Raw genomic sequence first — 17244 nt, forward strand, 5'->3', positions numbered from 1 at the left:
TTTTTCCTTTAGTGGCCGAGTCACTCATACTACAGCGCCGTACTATATAAAAGTCATAATATAAACTACTACATATTTACATTTGTTCTTCGGTATGTACATACTATTGTGCGTACGCTGTAGGTAGATACCTATGTACATACATACATATGTATGGATGAGACTATGCGACACGACGCTGTAAAACGACAAAATAACATAGTGTAAAATCAACGAATTTCACCGTCTATATATTCGACGGAGTTTGTCGACTTACCTATCCAAATACCAGACGTTAGCACCGATAGACGCAGCACAGGAGGACAGACGGATGTCTTACTTCGCCAGCTAGGCGTTCGCTGCCTTGTCTGCTTCCCAGACTGTCTACTTGCCTGCCTGCCTGTTACGCGTAATTACTACGAAGGAAGATTAAACGGTGGGTGAATAAGAGAAGCAGAGCCGGAGGAAGAAGAAAACTCGTCGGATGTGAGCGAGTTGGCGAGTGTGAAGTCAAAATCCTCAAAATTGCCTCTGCTTTCTTGTATACTGTTAACTACTTCCTTCAGCATACTTAGACAGTTTCCCATTTAGTTTGAGATCGGTGCGGCACGGTGCATGGCGGCAACGTTTATTAGGCGGCGCAATACGGATTCGTTTCACAACTCGACTTCGGTTAGTTTAAATAGTCTCAGTTTCGATTTAGGCTGATTCAGTGCGCATAAAATTATTGGAGAAAACTTGTACTCAAACTAGATGTGAGCATCATAGGTCGATAGTGCTACGCAGGTAAAACGGACAAGGAAAAAAAACGTACATACAACTAATAACACAGAAAAGTAACTACATGTATGTACATAGTTATGGAAGGTTAGCAGAGCGAAGAAAGTTGCACTATTTACTTATACATGTATATGTATATGTACATACATGAGGTACGGACCCAAGCAGCACAAGCTGTTATGACAACAAATTTGATAGTTTTTTTTTGCAAAATTTAGAAGGAATGAAACCTTTTTGAAGGCATCCATTGCAGATTAATATACAGATGTTACCTGGAGAAAGAAAAAATTGCAGCTGCACGACTGGGCGCGAAAACGCTCAACAGGAATCTAAAGTCAGGAATGCATGTTTGGATAACTCATACACCACACAAAATTAGTTGGACGACTAAATACAATATATGTATGTACGTGAATGCATTTACCACACCAAGAATATAATATTAAACATATGCAAATACATACACGCGTATGAATATGTATGCAGATACATATGTAACAAAAAGGAATGTAACAAAATACGACTAGCTCAGAAATGGTGAAAAGAAATAGAAATCAAAAGGAAACTTGAACACAACGCAAAGTCGTAAGAAGGAAAAAAATAAAGTGCTAACAAAACGGAAAGAAAAATAGGAAAATTTAAGTGAAAATCTACCTAAAACACGCCGCTCTAGCTGCCTGACTGCTGCCTGTACATACGCCTGGCCGGCCGGACAACCAACTGACGCATCAGTCTAGTTGAAATAGCGATAGCAGCTAGGCACGGCTACATTAAGTGCCGCGCTACGGAAGTCGAGACAAAACAATATTTGTTAAGAGAAAAGAAAATTCATAACTTTTAAAATTTAAAAGAAATCCTAACCTAACCGAGGAAAATTTACCGAAATCAGATTGAGCAATAGTGGATAGAAATATCAGCGCACGAAAGAGCAATTGAATAGGCAAAACGTATACTCAAACCAAACGCTATACCAAGGCAAGGCAAAGGAAACCAGGCACTCAATCAAATATGCACACATGTGTATATATATAAAATACATTTGTACATACATATGTATGTAGTTAATTCAAAAGGCAAAATCGAAATAATGCGACGCATGGGCATTCGTGCTTGGATTAGTGTTTATACATATTCACATGTACATAAGTATGCATATATGTTTGTATATATGCCCGCTTGCTTTTACAAAACGATTAGTGCCTGAATTATGCGCTTGTTTTTTTTTTTACTTGCATGTATACAATGTGCTAGTAAAGTGCTATAATATTAGTTACGATACCATAAATAAGAACGAGAAAGACCGTTAGTGCAAATAATCTTTGCAAACATGTAAAAAGAGTCAAAAATTAATAAAAGTCTACGAGCTTCCATTAAAAGGAAGATCAACAAATTATGTGCCATTTTGTAATTCATTCAACTAATCGAGCAAAATTAAAATAAGAACAAATAAAGCCACTAATAATTTATAATCGTATAAAATACTCGTATTCATAAAATAATACACTTAAAACGATCAAAAAAACTAAAGTCATTTGTAAGAAAAATAGCAAATTATGGATTTCCTACAATGAAGATAAGCTTTAAAATTTCAATACGTAAACCATTTAGCACGCGCAGCTGTTGAAATTTCCAAGGTCGGCGCTATTCTTAACAGTATTATTAACACGTTAACACTCAACCTTCTTTCTTCCGTCACATACACACTTGTCCGCATTTTCCCAAACACTCGTATCCCCCACAGCGGCAATAACACAATAATAAAGCAACAGTAGGCAGACTAAACAATTCAGTGCGATACAGCGCGCTGCAAAGACCGGGAGAGCGGAACAGAGTAGTGTTAACGCCGACGTAAAGTTAAGGTGTGCTCGTTAGCATTGACAGTAGGAAAGATGTCCTGCATATCCAGTAATTTTAGCTCTTTCTTCCTTAATTCTCTCAACGATTCATCCGAGTTTGCCAAGTATTTGAGTAATGGCGAGCTAAAGTTTTCATCCTTCGAGGAGTTTCAAGTATTTGGCTCCTCGGGTGCGGGATCGTGTACGTCGCCGCCACCAGCAGCTCATCAAGTGTCAGCGTCGCAACAACATCAACAGTATTACAATGGTGTAGGTAATAGTGGCAACAACAACGCGAACGTTAGTGCTGACGCCAACTCGACGGGAACTCAGAGCGGTGGTGATCTGTATAACGGTGTGAGCTCAGCAAATGCTGTCGGGAGTTGTGCGCAAAATGTTGCTGACACGTCGGCCGCATCAGCGATAGCACCTTCGCCTGCGTCTAATACGTCGCAGCCCGGGGTACAACATGGCCTGCAGCAAGCTGATCTTTTGCATCCAACGCATCATACGCATTCTTCTCATGTGCCACATTCGCTTCCTCCCACTCAGAATCTCTATGGCGGCCACGCGTCTCACCCAACCAGCAGCCTAGCTGCCAATGCCTTTCATCACAATCACCTCGTTACGCCGCATCATGCACTCGGTTCACAAACTGCTGCGACCCAAAGCTATCCACCTACACCGCAACGATGGTCTACAGCCTTAAGTGCCAATTCAACGGGCACCGCCTCGCCTGGCACGCCACACACACTACCGCATGTGCATGGGAACAATCAGCCGGGCACGCCTATCGCCACCAGCTCTGGGGGTGCGCAACATTTTGATGGTTCCTTTGAATTCCTAAAATACCTGCGTCACTCCAACGACTACAATAGCGGTGTTCAAGGCGATATTGGCAGCAGCGCTGTTCTTCAATCTGGACAGTCGCAATCATCAACGGCTAGTTTGATAGATTTGGATAGCAGTACGACACATAAATCTCGTTCTTCACGTAAAGCAGTCGCTTTGTTGTCTTCTGTATCGCGAGCTTCCAATAGTCTCGATGCCGCAACATTGGACGTATTCGATCACGACTCAAAACACACCATCTTTGATATGAACCCTGTTACGGCCACTAATAGCTCCAACTCGAATGAGTCGACGCTCGAGGTATCGAATTTGGCATTTCCCAGCACGCATCTAAACGCTTCTAACTCAAATACTTCTTCTGAGGGCGCCGCCACTGGAAGCTCTGACTTTGCAATGCTACACTCAGGCGTGGCCGCAAGTGCTCCCAAGCCATTGGCTACATTTACCATCAAAGACAACTTTGATGTGCACCCATCTCATAAGGTGGAGGAAGGCATATTTCAACATATGAACAAGTTGCCGGCAAAGAAAAAAGAAAACTTAAAGCAATTGGGAGTTCGTTTCACTGGTCAAATGACGCTTTCGGATAAATCGATGGTCGTTGAAAACTTTATCAAATTCTGTCAGGTAAGTTGATATATATCTATACACAAGTATGTAAAAATATGTATGTATTTTATTTAATATATATACACATGTATTTATGTCGATTGTTTATTAAATCTGAGAGAGAAGTTACTATGTATGTACTTAAAAACTCACTCACCATTTATTTATAGCATTGCCACGAAATACTGTGTTTTCCCCATGTAAAATATATGGAAAAATTAAAAGCCCCGGCGCACAGTGTGGCGACTAGAACAAGCTAGCTGAGCAAAATTATTTTATTAGTGTTTTAGATAGATACGATCGACACTAAATAAGTAAATAGTAAAAACAAATATTTTTAAAGCAAGTTATCTTAATATGAACGAAATCGGACCATAAATACTGGTTTACCAAATATATCGACTTATGCGCCACCTATCGGCAAAATTTTTAGTGGAGTTATTCCTTTTCATGTAGTTAGTATACGTTCTAAATATGAATCAATACGGACAATAAATACGGATTTTTCAAATATCTCGATTCCTGCGCCACCCACGGATAAACTCATCTTTCGTATTGCATTGTCAGCGGGTTCTGAGCCAACTTTCAGTTTCAAGTCTCTAGGTTATCGGGAAGTTGGTTAAAAATTGATTGCAAGATTTGCCCCTAACAAACAAACATACATACATACATACATATATATAGAGCAAGTTAAATAAAAGCTTGTAAAAAATGTTTTAGGACAGGGGTCGGAAATACCTTGTTGACCCAGAAAGTGTTAATTTATGTTGAAAAAAGGTATTTTTTATTATTTGTGGTTCATTCTAAAATACTACAGCTATAGGGCCGAATGGAGTTTTTTTAGAAAGAGAATTTAAAGATTCTTCCTCTATATTCTAAACTATCTTATGGCTTAAAGAAAACAATTTTCTTATGGAATTCAAATTAAAAGAAAGAGTACGACTTTTCAAAACTTTTTGTTTCATTAACACTTTTCCTCAAAAATAAAAAAACCAAAGTTTAGTTTCAAAGGTAACGGTTTTAATTCATAAAATAGTATGTAGATACATAGATACATACATATGTACATAAATAAAAATTTATAAAGCTGTACATATTTCTAATTTTAAATAAAAGTTTTATAGAGAACTCGTTAAAACATAAAAATCTAAATGCAACTCTAAAAGATTCACTCTCAGTATTCAAAAAACTAGTACTCTTCCTCACTTTCTGAATCTTCATAACCAGGGAACGGATTTTTAGGACCTTAAAACCTATAAAAAAGGCAGGAAAAGGAACTACATATTGCAAAAAAGACAAACAAAATAGCGAAAAAGGCAGGAAAAGGCACTAGGTATTGCAAAAAAAGCAAAATAAGCCACTAAAAAAAGACAGAAAATACGAAGAACAATCAAAAAATACATTTATTTTATAAACGTTTATATTACAAGTAAAAAGAGAAAGACTATGAACTAGTTTCATTATATGAACAATTTGTACTTTGAATCTTTGACTATTTTATCCTTTCGAGTTTCTAACTCATTAAACTTAGGGCCTTATTCTGTATCACGAACGATAGGCAAAACGAACGATTCGTCTGCAGACGACAACCTCTCTGATTGCGATATTAAACTCTATCGGTCGTCTTCGTCTTGCTTTTCATACATTGCGTTGCAATGGTCTCGGTTGTGTTTGAACCGGCTAAAATGATGCCGCCGGACTAAATTTTGAAGCATTCCTCTGCAGACGAATCGTTCGTGTTGCCTATCGTTTGTGATACAGAATTAGGCTGTTAATCAGCATAGTTGTAGTAACATTGAACCACAAGATGCATTGTGAAGTTTTCTGGCAGCATTTTCATTCGATTTTCGCGAAGAAAAGCCTTGAATGTACTAAATATGCGCTCGACGTCAGTTGATACAAGTGGAGCCCAATTTAAATATGGAACGTTTGAAACGTTCATATTATCAGGAATAAGGGCGTTTTCCTCGCCCTTTACAATTTTATCCACACCCCTTATTGTCTCCAAGCCTGAGAAAACGGCTTTGAATTTTTCCAACACCAATTTGGCAAGAGGCCCCTGCGCATGTGAATATTTTTTAATCTTAAAAAAAAATTGTAAATGCTATAATCACTTTTTTAAAGGTAGAAAAGGCAAAAAAAGGCAAATATCTTAAAAAAGGCAAAAAAGGCAACATCAAATGTGTATATATGGAATCAGGGAAAGCTAAATCGTGTACATTCTTAATCGAATATACTGTATCTCTTTAGCAGAAAAAAAGGCAATTTCCATAAAATCCGTTCCTTGTTCATAACCTTCTTCATTTATAAAATTCAACTATTAATAATTCGTGGTGCATGGAGTAACTTCATTACTTCCTCAGGAAATATTAGACGGTTTTTTGATACATTTGTCAAACTATTTATAAGAGGATGTGGCGTAATCAATAGCATTGATAACAGATCGTCATTAGTAGCTACATGGGAACACTTTCTAGTATTGTGTAGCCGATACCTTCTGCAATCCTTATTTCTAGCTTCTTGAGCATCTTCTGACAATTGCCCTATTGGCAAAAGCACTTGTGTATCTTGCCACCTCATGGCTATAAAAAAAAAATTGTGTGCAACGTTGCAAGAATATATGTATGTATAAATCATCATATTTTATTTTATTAATCATTTCTAAATTTATTTCCTTGCCAGAAGATAGGGCTCTCAATAAGGTAGCTAAATTTGTAGTAGAGATCATACTCTATCAAAGATAAAAAAATAAAAAAAAAAACAAAAGACATTTTTAACGAATCAACTTTTGTCCACAAATTCATCACACAAATTATAGTTCACTGTAACAAATTGAATATCGCAAGCTTAGAGTGCAAAGTTGCTAAGTCCATTTTTTTCAATTTTACAGGAGACACAAAAAACGTTCCTAAGTAATTTTCTTTAAGTATTTTGCAAAACTTTGAATGTAATGTTTCGCGTTTTTCATTTACCCTTTATTAAAAAAAACAAATAACAAAAAATTCTGCTTTTTTACAAATTTTGTAGATAATTTTGTGACTTAGCAAATTTTCTACTTTTTCCTTATTTTTTTTTTTTGTTGGACTTAGCAAATTTTCCAATAATAATAACACAAGGGAACAGTGATTGTTTTGCATCAAATGTTAAAGCTGTTTTTGATAGACTTTTTTATGCTGATTACTATAAGTGACCATCAATTCAAGGTACAGGGATGGTATTTTCAGGGATAGTAGTCGAGACTTCTAGTTTTAATGGGTTCTAAAATATTGCAAAACACGCAATTTTTTGACACTTCGACCTCGTTTTTTTCCAAATCTATAGCTGATGGAGACTTTATACTTACGGATTGGTAATCAGCATAAAAAAGTCCAAAACAGCTTTAACATTTGATGCAACGAAATTGTTTCCCATTTTTGTCCCCTTGTGTAATAGATTGGCGCTTATACATATGTTAGTGTTTGGCCGAGCTTCTCCTCCGATTTGTGGCGTGCGCTTTGATGTTGTCACACAAAGGGAAGGGACTTACAGTTTTACGCTTTTTTTCATGGCAGAAATACACGGGGCGACCGCTGTTAAGAATAAACCTTCTCTTCTAAATTTGTTTGTAATGTTGCTTTGACCAGGGCTTGAACCCAGGCTCTGCCGTTCTTTTACGACCCCATTAATGGGATTTTCAGTTCAGACTAAATAAATTTTCTGAAAAAGAAGATTGCGAATTTTTTTTATACATATTTTTAATTTGAAACGTAGTTGCGAACTTGTTTATTATAAACAACAACGTATACATTAAAATAATAATGAACAAAGAATTAATGGTATATTAAATTAATAGTATTGTTCGCTGAAACTAAAATACACACCAAAAATCATTCATGTGGCAAACTATCGTAAGAATTATGATGGTCTTTAGGCAAAGTTGCTTATAAATACTTCAAATCTAATTCTAGAGACCTCAAAAGGATTTTCCAGGATATGTTAAAGACTATTGCATTTACCTACCTACAGTTACTTTTTCACATAATGGAATTAACTAAAATATTTATGTAAACACTTGTTGCACGTCCCCTACTTTCATATAACGGCAAATTTAGAAACCACGAAAATGGACTTAAAATGGGCGTTTCTCGCCCTAATGTATGCAAATACTTATATTTATGTTTGCAACTACTATTAAATTATCAAACGATTTCTAATCTTTGACAATACATGTGAAATAACACAAACGGCAATCGTATCGGTACTCATTATGTATTCCGTATTAAGTTAAATTGATTTTTTTTAAATGACAAGTTAATCATCCTCTGGGAATCCTAAACTCCGAATAATAAAATCTAATAATGTAGGAACTGAAAATAAATAAAACTCCGTCACATACCAGAACTATATGTTTAATGATGAATGGTATCTACACAGATACATATACGTCAGAAAAATATACAAGTTAATCTTATTTAAGAAAAGATTTATTAATAAAATGTTTCAGCGGAAAAAGTCTTATTTTGTTGTACTTCCCAAGGGTAGAAGCAAGGAGCATCCATACAAGGTGGTGGTGATTGCATATAAGTAAAAGTCCCGTGTATTTTGTTATTGCTTTTTGGTACAGGAGGATGTCAAAACGAAAGGGAATAGGATATAATTTTCGTCATTTCGTTTGGTTGACATCCTAAAGTTGCTTCATTCCGTCTTGGGTGACATTCTCCTGTACTAGTGTAGAGACAAAAATATCCAATCAGCTGATCAATCAACACCACCTTGTATTAGGTGCGTTCGTTTAAAATCTCCAGCAGAAACCAACCAACTGCCAAATTTCGGCGAAATGTCATCTGTTCTCTCACAAGAGAGAAATATCCAAAATAGTACGCGAACAGAAAATTTGCAGAAACTTGCAAGTTAGACGAACAGCTGATATAATTTTTGTTTACATACAAAAGTGTAAAATTTAAAACGTACGAAAAGTCATCGCAAAGTGTTATACTGACACAGTTTATTGATTAAACAAATAACTACTTATTTCTTACAAGTTTAATTAGTCGCATTTTGTAATTTTTATGTTCCAAACCATCAAATTCAATTTTGTGATTTGCGTAAATGCCAACCAGCTGTTTTTGATCAGCTGTTTTCCTGTTGGCAAATTGCTGTTGGCAAAAATCCAGCAGAAACCAGCAGCTTCCCCTCAAAATGCATTGTCAGTTTGCTCTCTCAATTTCCCCTACTTTGCAAGTTTTTTGCGTACGCGAACGCAAAAACTTGTAAGTTTTGGTTAAACATGAACAATTAACAGCTACGCGAACGAACCTATTGATGCGCCTTGGGTAGAAGTTTTTCCAAATGTTTGCCAGTCAACTTTCTTGACGGAGTTATTGTTGCTCCTGCTTTCGAAAACAATCGTTCGCAAGGAACAGATGTTGCAACTATATGTGCTTGTTTATACAACAAAGGAAACGCAGTTTTCAGCTCCTCTCATTCTTCTAATGGGTTCGACTTAAGGAAGGATACTGGGCTGGATCAAAAAAGAAACGTATTTTTTTTTTATTTAAAAAAAGAATGTTGGTCGCGCTAGTCGGTTTTCTATAAAAACGCTGATGTTTTCAATTTTTTTTATTTTCGTGCCACGTTATAGTGCAGTTAAAAATGTTGTTTTTACATGTAATTACTCAGGTATTATTGGGAATATTCCCTAAATAACGTACATGTCTTGGACAGTTAGACCAGGCCTAGTGCCCGAAAATATGCTTTCGAAAAGAGACTGCTATTTTTAAGCTTATACATGGGTTCAAACTTTTTACCAGAGGATTTCTGGGGCCGCTGATAACGCATCTGATGCCAGTTTTTCAAAATTCAAAATTGCGGATCCAAAATGGCGATCAATGTGAAAAAATAGCTGGATTGGTTCGCAACTCGGAACTCGGGAATTTTTGGGTTCGCTGATTACGAATCTGGAGTCAATTTTTAAAATTCAAATGGCGGATCAAAGTTTGCTATTAAATTATTAAAAAATTACTAAAATTAAAACGTTGATACTGAAAGTTTTAAGCATTGTCATAGTTCAAACTCGTTACCAGTGGGTTTCTGTGTACGAATCTGATGTCAGCAGATTTTCAAAATTCAAAATGGCGGATCCAAATGCAATCACTTTTTTTTAAATTGATCGCCATTTTGGATCCACCATTTTGAATGTTGAAAATCTGACATCGGATTCGTAATCCTCGACCTCAGAAACCCCCCCGTAACGAGTTTTGACCCATGATAATGGTTCAAACGTGCAGTATCAACGTTTTAGTTTTAGTCATTTTTAAGAAATTCATCACCAAATTGGATCCGCTGTTTTGAATTAAAAAAAAAATTTTACTTCAGATTCGCAATCAGCGACCCCAAACACTACCGAGTACAGAGTTTCAAACACATCCATTCATTGTTTTTAAATTGATCGCCATATTGGTACCGCCATTTTGAGCTTTAAGAAACAGACATCAGATGCGCAATCAGCGACCCAGAAATCCCAATATTTTGATGCACCGTTTATGAATTTACAAAAAGAGTGTTTTTTGAACCACTCTAATATATATATATATATATATATATATACATTGTCTACAGACTAGAATCGAAGGTAGCGTTTAGGTTTTCTGGGCTTGGATACGTTTAACATTTTAGTGTTTTCTAAGATTTTTTTTTTTATATTTTGAATCAACTCGTTTTCTTTATTTCTTTTCTTCAATAACATAGCTATTTGTCCCTACCTTTAGTATTGCCTGCTAATATTTACAGAAGAAAAATAGAGTTACTCAGTGACTTTTACATCGCGTTAAAACGTCTATACTGAATATTCATCCATTTCACACTTCCACTCGAACAATTGACCATGTAAACGTTGCAAGCCCATGACTTTGGTGACGCGGTTACTAAGATACAGTATTTCATCATAAGTGGGCGGGGTCACGCCCCTTCATCTACCACAATCTACTACTCAAGGTCAGAAATCTACCACATATTCCCGTTTTTGAGTACATAGTTTTATTTTTGCTCGACATAATTTTCTTAATTTTAAGAGCAAAAATAGTCCCACCCTAAACACTGTATGGTAACAAAAGAATGATGTAATACAATATTCCGCATTTCCGGCGGCGATGAAACTGCTCAAGTAAAAGTAAACTGAGCGGATAGAATAAACAGTAAAAGAGTAAATTTTCTCAATAATCAATTTTTCGACAGCAAACGTGGTTTTATTGTGTTAAATTGCAAAATAAATGATTTATTAAAAGAATTATAGCGAAAGTTTAAAAAACGGCGATTTTTGTGAAAGGGTTGGCAAATTTAAGTGCATCTAAAGTTTCTGAGGCGTTGTTTACTTTTACTTTAGAATTGTCAAAATCGGTAATCCCAAGTAGTGGAACGTGCCAGATTTGTTCCCTACATCGTGGTGTGATAAAAATAAACCCTGGCAGCACTCCGCAAGGTTGCAGAAATCTTTTAAAATATGTTCGAAATAATTTTGATATGGAAAAACTGCTTTACACTGTCAAGGAAAAAAAGTGCCAAACCTCAACGCAATTTTTAGCAACTTCAATCTTGCACCTTATTATACTACAAGTAATTTTTTGCAAAAAAAAACGACTTAAACAAAAATTTATATATATATTTCATGATCCAATGATCGGATCAAACCAGATTAGTATGGGACCACCTCTGAGACACTACCTTTCCGATGCAAAAAGAATTATCGAAATCGGTTGACGTGGTCCAAAGTTATGCGGTAACATACATAAAAAAAAATATTCCAACGAACTGATAACCTCCTTCTTTTTGGGAAGTCGGTTAAAAATAGTTTTTTTTAGAGTCTAATTAAAAAGTTTACAATTTAGGTGAAACCTTGCAGAATTTTTTTAATTTTTGTACAAAGTTTGATCTAAAACCTGAGATCTACCACATTTTTTTTTAAATCTATCACATTTTTTTCCAGATTCTACCACACAGATTTATTTAAAGTCCGATCACTGCCTATGATGTACATGAATAGATTAAGACTCAACCAAGGAAGAAGGTAAAGTTGAGTATGTAGAAGAAGAAAGGGATAAATGCAGCGATTAAAATAAAAGTAAAGAAACCTAAACATAAAGACAAAGAGGAAGGTAAATTTAAATACTTCGCGGCGTATAAACTTTTGACAACTACGAGGTGAATAAAATTTCAGTAGCTCATAAGGCTAGTGAAATTTTTGACAAATTCAAGAAAATTTTGACAATCGCAAAAATTGTTGATGTGTGTAGTTTTTCGTTAAATAAAAGCTTAAATTGATGAATTGCAATCAACGATGGTAGATGTTTTCTTAAAATATTAATTTCACTTCAATTTGTAATATTTTATTCCGCATAAATCTGCGGTTATCAAAAATTTACCGCTGTCAAAAAAGATTTTATATCACACAGCAGATTGGCACAACTGTCTCACCATACACTGAGAAAAAGGATTAGTTTCGACAACTAAAGATATTTAGTTCCCGAATTTTGACAATATTTGGGAACTGTGACCAAGGATTGGGAACTATTACCATGAGTTGGTAATTATAACTAAATATATTAAAGCTTCTAATATTCATCTAGCTTGTACCAAATCGTTAATTTAGTTGAAGGGTTTGGTAAATACTAATAAATATTTTTTTGAAGCATATTTCTACAAATTCCATTCAACTTAAAGTATGGTTCATAAAGGATGCCATTAAGCTCTGCTAATACAGATAAGCTTTCTTTCAACTCATGGATTAGTCATAGTTACCAAATCTTAGTTGATCGATTTGGTTTGAGAGCGGAATATATTCATGCTTATGAGCACCCCCTAAATAATGATCAGCGCTCTCTGAGCTCATGTGTGTTTCACATACGAAGAGCGCCAGCTAAGCAATGCACACAGTCCCACTTATTTAATCGTTTGAATGCGCTAGTATGCCGACCATTGCATAAAAACGATTCATTGAATGAGACTGAGTGCGTGGAAATCATTGCTCCGCTACCGCTGTTCGTATACGGGCGAAACACGCGTGTGGTTACAGAGCGCTCAGTAAGCTATGGCATGTCGATCACTGCGCTGGGTAGAGAAAGAAAAGTGTGTGCTATGACATGCCCAGGCTTGTTTGTCTCAGTTTCAGTTTTGCCATCGCCGCGAGTTGTTTCGGTGCGGGTATGGTTATTTAAAAATATAAAGTTTGATGCCAACAGGCGTTTCTCAGTGGATATATAATTCATGTGAATTATAATTAGAAAGTATCTATTTAGCCAAGGAAAAAGCAAAGCAGTATACTTAAACCAGCACTTCCAGCAGATATTGACCTGGGTTTTCGCACGACTATTCCTGTTTAATCGTTTCTTTTTAGGAAATTCTTACCACCATATACATATGTATTATTTACACTAGTAACTATTTATGTAAATATGTTTGTATTTTTTATGCTTAATATATGCAAATAAAAGAAGTAAACACAACAACCATCGAGTAAATTTTTATTTGTGTCAAACTGAAACTTTTTTTCCAATAATAAACGGTTAGCTGATTCACGTGTACAGCAAGTTCATAAAATTAATTGAAAACTTGTATCAACCAAAGCATTGTTTATATTTGCTGAACAATGATTTTTGTCAACTAACAATATTGTCCACTCAAGGTAGTCGTTTTGTAATTATTAACAAATATACATTTGTCCCAACTAGAAGGCTCAAGTAAATTGCAGACTTTCGTGAACTAGATATTTATTTCGCCATATCCAACTATGCCACTTCGTCACTATAACCAAATCTTGGTTATTATAACTAAACCGTTTTCTGAGTGTAGTAAAAATATTATTCAACAGCTTTCCCCATAGAACTTTGTTACCGATTCACACACGCCCTTAATATAATAAAATACAGATAAAGATCTATATTAAAGTCAAGGAAAAAGAAGGAGAGACAAACAAGAGAAAAAGATGAAATTGAAGAATGACATGGTCAAAATAAAAAGTTTCTATTATTTCTTCCACCTGAGTAAAAATTGGTGAAGTGGGCCACCATTTTCTCGAAGTTTGAGCTGCAATTATCTGTTTATGCTTCACAACGATAAAATAAAAATAAGGGGTTCGCAATTTTTCGAAATTCGAATGATTTTGGAAGTTTTGGCTATTAACATTTTTTCGAAATTGTAATAGTAATATTTTTGTAACATCTATTAGCAATTATTTGCAGAAAAAAAATGTTGTCGGTATGCATCGAGACGAAAGTTATTCACGATTTTCTCTTGACGTCCAATGTATTTTGTATGGAAAACGATGAAATGAGTAGCGCAAGCGCGCTAGACTCGTCAATCGATACTTGGTGAAAAACTCATGCGAGGTGTATATCTACGGCAAACGTTTTCCCCATGATAAAAACATTACAAGGTTAAATCATTGAGAGGCAGTGTGACGTTTGCCAGCAATATACCCAGTAGCGAAAGTGGTCACCGGTGACATCGTCACTAATGAGGATTTAGTGACATCGTCGCACTTGCTGTGAATCCTAAACGACATATAGCTGACAATGACACTGGTGACAATGTCATGAAGGTGTACTATCAAAGACTTATAACAGACAATGTCTTGCAGCGGTCACGTATGGAAAGTCTATTGCAGGACATTGTCGCTTGAATGTCATTAATGATCACTGCATGACCAAGTCATGCAGATGACATCAACGACGAAATTACCATTTTTTATTAAAAAGTAATGAACGACTTCCATACAAACGGAGCCCAAAGTCATTTAAGACACAACTTTTCCATACAAGACTTTTAAGTGACTAATGCATGACATTCGCTACGGGGTAATTTTAAAATCCGAACTCAAGCTCACACACACAATCTCATTTTTAGTTTCAAACAACAACAATTGTGAACAATTTCATGTTTTATTTTAAATTTTATGAGATTTTAAAATGTTTGCAAACTTCAGATCATGGTTTTCCCTACAAAATACATTGGGCGTCAAGAGAAAAGCGTGAATAACTTTCGTCTCGATGCATAATTTCTTTTCTGCAAATAATTGCCAATAGAACGTACAACACTGAGATGTCAGTAATACTTAAAAAAAATTTTATAACTTTTACATAAACAAATTTTATGACCAAATAAAAAATTAAAATGGGAAGAAAACATCATCATTATTAACTGTTTAAAAAATTAGCAAAGTCGGTATTACCAATCGCGAGAAAACAATTAAAATTTAAACAATTTCTAAAAATGTCCATAGCCATAACTTCCAAAATAATTCGAATTTCGAAAACTTTGTCAAACTTGTACTTTTTTTATCGTTGTGAAGCATAAACAGATAATTGCACAAAAAAAGTTTGACCCTCGAAAAAATGGGGGCCCACTTCAGAAATTTTTACTCACCTATATATGCACCTACTTATGTAAAAATAAATGCGACTTTAATGTGTGATTAATAAAACTAGTAGTGTATTGTACAACTTAAGCGTCTAAAAAAAGTATACTGAAATAATATATCAACGGCTGAGTGGAAGATCGACCTATCTCGGCAGCCAGTTCGAAAACGCCCTATCTCAGAAAAATTTTCAACAACGCTCTATCTCAGAAAACTTTTCAAGAATGCCCTATTTCAGAATTTGATTGAAAAACGCCCTAGCTCAGTATTTGGTTGAAGAACGCCCTATCTTAGATGCCGATTCAAAAACACCCCATCTCAGCCTATTTTCAATGTATTTTCTTTTGAGATAGGGCGCTTTTCGAACCGAATTCTGAGATAGGGTGTTTTTCAATAACATTCTGAAATAGGGCGTTTTTCAATCAAATTCTGAAGTAGGGCGTTTTTGAAAAGTTTTCTGAGATAGGGCGTTTTCGAACTGGCTGCCGAAATAGGTCGATCTTCCACTCAGCCATCGATATATAATACACCTATATTGGCAATAAGAGCTAGTACCGTCCGAAAACATTACGGTACAGATACATATGTATATCAATAAACACGTACGAAAAGAAAGGAAAACATACGCCCTGTGGGGAAAATCTCTAGTTCTGAACTGGTGGGCTTCTAGTACAGTAAACCCATAACTGGTTCGCGATAAACCTCCTTTGCATGCAAACAACTGGCGAATTTAACATGGCGATGTCCTAGGAAGTGTCAATTGCCCCCCGCTGCATCCCTCGATAGTTCCGAACTAGTCCTAAATTCTATAGTTCCGAAACAGTTCTAAAATCGACAGACGAAAGAAAAAAGAATTATGACTTTTAGATATTTTTGGTTCTTCCGTGTGTGCGATTTTAAGTTATTTTGAAAGAAATGTGTTTTCAATTTCAAATTAAATTTGTTTGAAAGATTGAAAGAAATGTACGTTTACATACCTTTGGCTGCAGCTGAGTTTGCACAGGTGCTCGCTGTTATTGGTTAGATTCCAGACGGTCCCAAGATGTTAAGATGTTTACCCAAATTTGGTTTTGTGTTACTAAGCTATGAAAAAGCATCTGCGAAGTGCAGAATAGAAGCGGATTTGAACGAAAAAGCCGCCAAACACATATGTATGTAAAGTAAACAAGTCCCCGCTGCATCTGTTTTTCGATAGTTCCGAACTAGCTCCAAATTCGACATCTAAGATCTAGTTCGTTCTGCATCCCTTTTCTATAGTTCCGAACCAGTTCTAAATTCGTCACTTTAGATCACAGCTGGGCAGCGTCTGCCCGGCGGGCGACTGCGCGTCGTACTCGTTTTTTAAAAGTACCACTTTTCGCCGATTTTGGACTGGTGGGGATCTAGTTACTATCGGACTAGTTCGTTTTTGGCGATGAAGATGTAGTACGGAACTAGAAATTAGATTTACTAGTCTGCGGTTTCCTTGCTGGGCGTTAATACCCAGTAGAAATCGGTTGTTTGCATTCCTGAAGAATGCTTTCTATATGTGTTAATTAATAATAATAATAATAGATTGGCGCTTACACATATGTTAGTGTTTGGCCGAGCTTCTCCTCCGATTTGTGGCGTGCGCTTTGATGTTGTCACACAGACGTGTGTCAAGTTAGCACTAAACCTTTCGCAATTGGAAAAGTTAACTACGGCATTAATTGTAGTTCTTTTGTTGTAAATTTGTTGTGGAAAGAAAAAATTTGTAGCTCTCGTTTTTTAAGAGAAAATGGTATGTAGTGCTAACTTGACACCATACACCTAGTCGATAGA

At 35.8% G+C, this 17244-nt stretch overlaps 1 protein-coding gene across 1 annotated transcript; it reads left to right on the plus strand.

Moving 5' to 3' along the window:
• The first annotated feature begins 6 nt into the window (after nucleotides 1–6).
• LOC118754765 (probable serine/threonine-protein kinase nek3) lies at nucleotides 7–4082 on the plus strand. The gene is made up of 2 exons (XM_036489651.1): nucleotides 7–911; nucleotides 978–4082. The coding sequence occupies exon 2, from the start codon at nucleotides 2649–2651 to the stop codon at nucleotides 4080–4082; it is 1434 nt and encodes a 477-aa protein (XP_036345544.1). The 5' UTR covers nucleotides 7–911; nucleotides 978–2648.
• The last annotated feature ends 13162 nt before the right edge of the window (nucleotides 4083–17244 follow it).

Source organism: Rhagoletis pomonella, unplaced genomic scaffold, assembly GCF_013731165.1.
Source record: "Rhagoletis pomonella isolate Grant_MI unplaced genomic scaffold, Rhpom_1.0 Rhpom_scaffold_00002, whole genome shotgun sequence".
In the NCBI taxonomy this organism is placed as follows: domain Eukaryota; kingdom Metazoa; phylum Arthropoda; class Insecta; order Diptera; family Tephritidae; genus Rhagoletis; species Rhagoletis pomonella.

Excerpts from the sequence above, each read along its gene's own strand:
- LOC118754765 (XM_036489651.1), top strand. The coding sequence starts at position 2,649 with ATGTCCTGCATATCCAGTAATTTTAGCTCTTTCTTCCTTAATTCTCTC.